The following is a 7410-nucleotide window of genomic DNA, read 5'->3' as shown; positions in this document are numbered from 1 at the left end:
GCATAAAATGGGAGTTGTAGCACAAATTGTATCAAAAATAAAGTTCAATTACAAAAAGACCATGGACTCAAGCCAACTAATAAGTGTAATTGAGTACATTGCTAAAAAAAATAGGCAATTGTAAGGATTGGAGAAATCTCTAGATGAAACTGTTCATAATAAATATCTAATTTACACAAAGAGAGATCTATTTTTTTTAGTTCTGTGAACCACCACTAAGCTTTAGTAGCATAAATCACAAAAACTAACTAAAAAATCTCAAATTAATTAGAAAATAAGATGGAGAATGAGAATTATCTTTAGATCTATGAAAAAATATCAAAAAAAAAAAAAAAAAATGGCTGACATTAACTCTGAATATTTTTTTGGGCAATATGTAGGTCAATTAAGACAAATTCATAAACACATCATATATACAAGATTATAACTCAAGACATCTTCATTAATAGCCAAAGCTCCCAACTAATAGATCAAGCTGAGTTGCATATAATTGTGCAAATACCCGTCTTTATACGGTTAAATCTAAATTATCTCAATCATATCATATGAAAGGTTCAAACAACTGAAAATTTATTATAAGAAAATTTCATTGTAGTTTCATACATTGGGCGAGCTATTACAAATTACCACCATCTTCGCCATATTATAAGAAAATTTCATTGTACGTGATTTTTTTAACTTTACAGATGCCGTGTTTCTCAATTGCTTCCGTATTATAAATTCCCCTCAGATGTGTATGAGCTCTTGAGAGAGAGTGAAGGTGAGTGTCTGGGTTCAAGAGAGAGAGAGAGAGAGAGAGAGAGAGAGAGAGAGAGAGAGAGAGAGAGAGACAGAGAGAGAGACAGAGAGAGAGAATGGAGGAAGGAATTGCCAGACAATCTGCAGGTTATACTCCATCTGTGTGGGGCGATTACTTCATAAAAAACGAAGCTTTATTATTTTCCACTAAGGTATTTACTGGCCATGTGAAAAATTTAACATTATAACTTCTTTCTAACAAAAAGAAAAACATAACATGATAAAAGAGATTTTCCCATAATACGCTGGAGAAAATGGTGTGTTCTTGAATGCAGAAAACAGAGGAATGGATGAGAGAGAGGGTGGAAGAATTGGTGAGAGAAGTGAAGAATTTGCTTGATAACACATACGAGGATGAACTGCAAAGCCTTGAGCTGATAGATTCTCTTCAACGCCTAGGCGTAGGCTATCACTTTGAAGAGGAAATTGATAAAAGGCTGAGAGAAATTCATCATCATAATGGAAAAATCGAAGGAAATGATCTGCAAGATGTTGCTCTAAAATTTAGATTGTTGAGACAACATGGCTATAACGTTACATCTAGTAGGCTTGATCTGTCCTTTTTTTTTTTTTTTCATTTGACTGATTTTCTTTAATGAATCTTTCTTATGTTTCCCCTACTATTGATTAAACAGATGTGTTTAGTAAATATAAAGATGAAGAGGGGAAATTTAAGAGCAATTTGGCTAATAACGTCCGAGGCCTACTTAGCTTATATGAAGCATGTTTTTTATCTACTCATGAGGATGATATATTAGATGAAGCCCTAAACTTTACAAAGCACCATCTTCAAAGTCTATCAAAGGATGATCAGCTTGACTCAGCCTTAAAGACACTAATATTACATGCATTGGAGTTACCTGTGCATAGGAGAATTCCAAGGCTTGGAGCAAGATATTATATGAGAGTTTATGAGCAAGACAAGGAGAAAAGAAATGAAATTGTCCTAGAACTTGCAAAGCTGGATTTTAATCTTCTTCAGTTACTTCATCATGAAGAAGCCAGGAGCCTCTCTATGTAAGTTTAATCATTGGTGATTTTTTCTTCTGTTTTTTCCTCTCTTATATTTTAAGGAAAGAATTAGCTTTAGTTTATATTAAAATATCGAAAGAAAACTATGATTTTACAAATACACAATCTCCATGTTATCATAAGTTATTGGAACTTACTCAATTACCTTTGGAACAACTTGTAACAATATAATGATTTCTTTTTAGAAGAATGAAAAAAATATATTTTTAATTGTGAAGCACAGAAAATTTTCTGTGATTTTTTTTTAATATTTGAGAAAATCCACAAAGGGCCTACGCGTTGATATTAAAAAAATTACACGACCTTAAAGGAGATCGATATCTAACTAGGCTTCAAAGAGCTAAAACAAAAGGGGGAAAAAAAAAACTTAAAAGCCAAAGATCTCCACTACTAATTAGAAAGAAGGGAGAAAAAAATCTAAGAAAAATCTAAGGGTGGCCAGGAGCCAATCCCAAAACAACGAGATACAAAGCAAAGAGTTCAGCACGATCGTCCTGCAAAAAAGAGACGCAACAAAAGGTACTGATCTCACCCCAAATTCCTGTAAATTGAGAGAAAATTTTCTTTACTCATTTAGATGAATTTATATGAAAATTCATTACTCATTGATGTAGCACAAATCTCTATGTATATCCATGTTTCATTTTAAAAAGCATTCAAATATACTTAGTCATGAGAATTGAATTTTGTTTTTTCCCCCCTATATTTACTATCTAAGCGTTTAGCTTATGCTCATGTCAATACATCTATAAATCCTGCTTTTAGCAAAGTCTTCTACGTTGAATATGTCCTATTTACACACACAATTTAAACTACTCTTAATTAGTTTTCATTATAAGATAATATTTTAATTTCCAATTACAAACGATATAGTTGTCCTTTTTTTATTTGTTTTTAATATTAATTATGGTCCTTACATAGTTTATTAGAAAATGGCTTAAAATCTTTTTATATATATCTATTGATGGTGTTAATTTGTTCTATAGATGGTGGGAAGAGATTGCTAATGATGCGAAATTCAATTTCTCGAGAGATAGAATAGTGGAATGTTACTTCTGGATTCTCTCAGTATACTTTGAACCGCAATACTCAATGGCAAGAAAAATAACGACAAAGGTGATTGCTCTATGTTCAATCACAGATGATATATATGATGTTTATGGAACTTCAGATGAGCTCCAATCCTTTACTGATGTTATCACGAGGTTTGAGTATAATTTTAAAACTCAATATTTGAGTTGTTTTAGTTTAAACAATTAATAAATGACTGAGAATAACAAATAAAATCGTTCATGTAAAAAAATTATGATTGCAGGTGGGATGAGGAAGCAGCTCAACAACTAAAAGAATATTTGAAAGTCCATTTTCATAATTTAACTAAAGCTTTAGAGGATTTCGACAATGAGTTAACCAGTCATGGAAAATCTTATCGAGTAAAATACCTCAAAGAAATAGTATGATTTATGTTTTATGAAAATGTTAATTTATTTTGATGAGTGAATATTCATCATTAATTTTTCAACCTTACATGCTTTTGTTTAAGGTGGTAGTAAGAGCTTGCAATGAGGAAGTAAAATGGAGGGATGAAGGATACATTCCTGCACTAAGAGAACACTTGGAAGTGTCGACAGTGACAACCTATTACAATTTGTTATCATGTGCATCTTTTATAGGAATGGGTGATGAAGCAACAAAGGAAGTGTTTGATTGGGTGTCAACATTCCCAAAGTTTACCCATCAAGCATCACTCATATGTCGCATTAGAGATGATGTTGTATCCCAAGAGGTGACATACACTCAGAACATAATCCATTTTTTCCCTAATTAAGCACCAACCTCCATTTATTGAATAAAAAATTGCAAATTAGCCATTTCTTAACTATCATAAACATATGAAACAAATTGAAATGAAAAAAAAAAAATCTATTATTTTCCTCTAACATATAGTTATGATTTTATAGTTCGAACAGAAGAGAAACCATGTTGCTTCTACAGTACAATGTTACATGAAAGAGTACAGTGCTACGTTGGATCATGCTTGTGAGGAGCTATTGAAAATGGTGGAACATGCATGGAAAATCTTGAATCATGAGTACCTTAATCTAAGTGGAACTTTCTCTCGGGATATTCTCATGAGAGTCATCAACTTTGCACGTCTTATGGAAACAGCATATGACGCTCAAGACAAGTATACCCATTCAGTTTTGATAAAAGATCACATCTCAATGCTTTTAGTTGAACCAGTTTCCTTTTGAAGAATGGGATCCTCGGACTACTTGCAATGTTTTATTATTACTTCATGTTCCTATTTTTTTTATTTCAGAAATAGTTGTTTTATGCTTTGGTTTGGTTGGATGAAAAGTAATTAGTTTGATGTATTACCATGTACTTTATTCCACATGAATGTTGTATTCTAAGTGTTGCTAATGTTAATTTATTTAAGTTGTAGATTTTTAGCATTATGTGTTGATTTATCTTAATAACACTAATTGAATGTTAAGAAATTATGCATATAAATGATAATTATTTATTTAGTTAAATTTCTAATTTTTTTGTTAATGGTGAAATAAGAACTTTAAAACAAAATTATTTAGAGGTGAAAAAGGTGGAATAAATAAATTTGCAATAGTTTTTAGTTTTATCATATCAATCTATAAAGTTTATAATTCTTTAAATATTTTTATTAAGTCCTGTTATTTGTTTTATTTATTTTGCTTATGTCTAATTTCATTGACAAATATTAATTTTGGCTTGAAAATATTAGACAAAAATCATTGCGGCCCAAAGATTGGAGAAGATTATTTCTCAAGATTATGGATAGAGCCATGCACTTTGTAATTTATGGCTTATCATATCCATAGAAAGGAGCAAAATTTTGCCACATCTACCGATGTTATTTTTATACACTTCTAACAAAAAATATATATAAATATATATTTTTTTACTTTGTGCATTCAGCTTTGTTAGGGTTTGCCCTACTCGTACCCCTCTTATGCATTGCCTTCAAGATCAATCATCCTTTTCTATTAGGGGAACACTTCCATCACAATAGCCTGATCCATCATCTCAGCTCACCGAAGGAAGTCGTCTTTATCTCTGCCCTTAACTTGTGGTTTTTCTCTTCTCATTTTTTTCTAAGTTTTCATACGTTTATGATTCAGTTTTCATTTTGGTGCTTTTGATTTTTCCCTAGTGTTGATGTTTCCCAGAATCTTCCACATTCAAGATGGTTAATATTCCTATTACGATATCTGATCAAGGTTTTCTCTCTTCTAAGAATTGCTTCAAATCTTTTACAAATGTCTTGGCTAGCTCTGATTCTTCGTGTGTTTTTTCAGATCTAAAAAAATTCATACTTTGGTTTACCAGCTCGATCTGGATCTTCAAAGAAGAGATTAAAGTCCTCACAGCTCCTTTTGAATTCACATTAATAGGAAAGTTTACCTTTCATCAGTCACTTCATGTTTCATACGAAACAAAAATTTTTCTTCTCTCTTAAATGTTATGGTGAATTTTCTTTTACCATATTGGAGCCTTGTCAAAATCTCAAATGATTTAGATCATAGTAGGATCTTTGTGCATAGAGCATATTAAGTGAGCAACTATTATATGACACTTATTAAGTGGTCATCGCTACTTGATATTGCTCTTGAATCTCCCACCATGTTTGTTTGTATTTCTTTTCGAGATCTTCGACCTCATATATTTTCTCATTGTATTTTGCATGGTCTTGGTTCTTTATTTAGTCGTCCTCTTCAAACTGATAGGGCTATGGCTTTTGGTTCAAGACCCCATGTCACTCACATTTTGGATGAATTAGACGTTACTAAGAATTATATCCAGACTTTATCAAGGTTAGGCCAGAAAACTACTAATATATTTAAAAGCTGTATTTGATGATTTTCCCAATTTTTGGGATAACTGTAAATCTTTAGGGCATAGAAAGGTTGATTGTTATAAATTGCATCCCCATTTATGAAAATTGAATACTTTTAAATCCAGTAATGAGGTAAATATATAAGGAGAATGTTGTTTTTGTTTCTCCTATTAATAAGGAAAAGAATGCTATTTCAACTATATAGTCTAATTTAAGACTTTGGAAAAGATTAGATAAGATCCTTTTTATTTTTGAATGTATTTCTTCATTTCCTTACACTACTATGAACATCTCAATAGAACTGGTTATGACCATGCTCCTCTTCTAACCTGAATTAATCAATCTACTTAATTATGATAGCAAGGGTTCCTTTAGTTTTCAAAATATGTGCCTTCTTTCTAGTAATTTTTTTTCAAAATTATGGAAACCAACTAGGTTGATCGTATCCCTTTTTATAAAAGTGCCAATGACATCATTACTTTTTCTATTAAATTAAAGATGCTTAAATAAGTGATTATATGGTGGAATAAATGTGTCTACAGGAATATTTTTGATGACATCCTTAAAGGTGAGAATGAGTTTATTTTGTTGGAGAATAATCTTATTTTTGATGGGTCTAAAGTTAACAAATTGTTATCAATCAATGCTAATTAAGAATCATCATTCTGATCTTCAGTGTAGAGAGGAAGAGTATTGGGGTTAGAAATCTTGTGCTGAATTTTGTTTTTCTAAAGGGGATAGAAATATTAAATATTTTCATGCTACGACTAACATTAGGAAGTCTAAATCCTTTATTAATAAGATTTAGTTGGGCTGTGGGTCTTGGTTTGAGGATAAGGATGCCATCTCTGCTTCTACTTTGTCTCATTTTAAGCAATTACTAGGTATGCCTAAAAATGTGGATATTATATCATGTTCTCATACTATCCCTACCATTACTACTATGGAGGATAATAATCAATTTTCTTCTTGCCCTAATGATCTTGAGATATATAAGGTCCTTATGGAGATGAATAAGAATTCTGTTGCTGGTCGTGAGGGTTTCATTATTTCCTTTTTTTAAAAGTACTGGCATATTATTAAAGATGATTGATGCAATGTAGTTAAAGGGGTTTTTAATTAATGGTTTATATATTCCTAAGTTCTTCATGAGACCCTCATTAGTTCTTATTCTTAAATGTGATCACTTGGATAATTGGAATGATTTCTAACCTATTATTTATATACTACTTTAAATAAAATATTCTTTAAAATCCTAGCTTCCAGAATGATGCTCCATCTACCCAAATTATTTCTCCTAATCAGAGGGCTTTTGTGAAAGGGAGAAATATTTTTGATAATATGTTACTTGCTATATAGCTTATTCAGGATATTAATTTTAAAGTTACTGGGCACAATTTATTTTTGAAATTGGACATTGCTTAAGTTTTTTTTTTTTTTTTTTTTTTGGAAAGCCCATGGAAAAAAATACAAGACCTTAAAGGGATCAAACGCTCGCTATTATTTAAAAAGAAAGAGAAAATAAAAACTAAAAGCACATGATCCCAACTAATTACAATTCAAAAAATAATAAACTAAAGAATGGAGCTAAACTAGGGAGGCCAGAAGCCATCACCTAAAAATTGACATCGAAGATATGATGGATCAAGAACTACCAATGATCCTTGCAACAAAAAATTTGAACAAAAAGAAGCAGCCAACAA

General features: G+C 31.1%; 1 protein-coding gene and 1 long non-coding RNA gene across 2 annotated transcripts; both read left to right on the top strand.

The window, feature by feature from the left end:
- Positions 1 to 854: 854 nt before the first annotated feature.
- On the top strand, positions 855 to 4085 carry LOC110098562 (alpha-humulene synthase-like). The gene is made up of 7 exons (XM_028694684.1): positions 855 to 950; positions 1074 to 1341; positions 1434 to 1815; positions 2817 to 3035; positions 3146 to 3284; positions 3374 to 3616; positions 3792 to 4085. The coding sequence occupies exons 1-7, from the start codon at positions 855 to 857 to the stop codon at positions 4083 to 4085; spliced, it is 1641 nt and encodes a 546-aa protein (XP_028550517.1).
- Positions 4086 to 4745: 660 nt separating this feature from the next.
- LOC114579586 lies at positions 4746 to 5466 on the top strand. Its single transcript, XR_003700655.1, has 2 exons — positions 4746 to 5090; positions 5169 to 5466. It is a non-coding gene; the product is annotated as an uncharacterized LOC114579586 (long non-coding RNA).
- The last annotated feature ends 1944 nt before the right edge of the window (positions 5467 to 7410 follow it).

Source organism: Dendrobium catenatum, unplaced genomic scaffold (assembly GCF_001605985.2).
Source record: "Dendrobium catenatum unplaced genomic scaffold, ASM160598v2 fragScaff_scaffold_540, whole genome shotgun sequence".
In the NCBI taxonomy this organism is placed as follows: Eukaryota; Viridiplantae; Streptophyta; class Magnoliopsida; order Asparagales; family Orchidaceae; genus Dendrobium; species Dendrobium catenatum.
Note: the sequence above shows the minus strand (reverse complement) of the source record. Positions and strands in the feature narration are given on the sequence as shown.

Coding starts and splice junctions, on each gene's coding strand:
- LOC110098562 (XM_028694684.1), top strand. CDS start 855: ATGGAGGAAGGAATTGCCAGACAATCTGCAGGTTATACTCCATCTGTG. Junction 1,342..1,433: donor TGGCTATAACGTTACATCTA/GTAGGCTTGATC, acceptor TTGATTAAACAG/ATGTGTTTAGTAAATATAAA. Junction 3,285..3,373: donor TAAAATACCTCAAAGAAATA/GTATGATTTATG, acceptor CTTTTGTTTAAG/GTGGTAGTAAGAGCTTGCAA.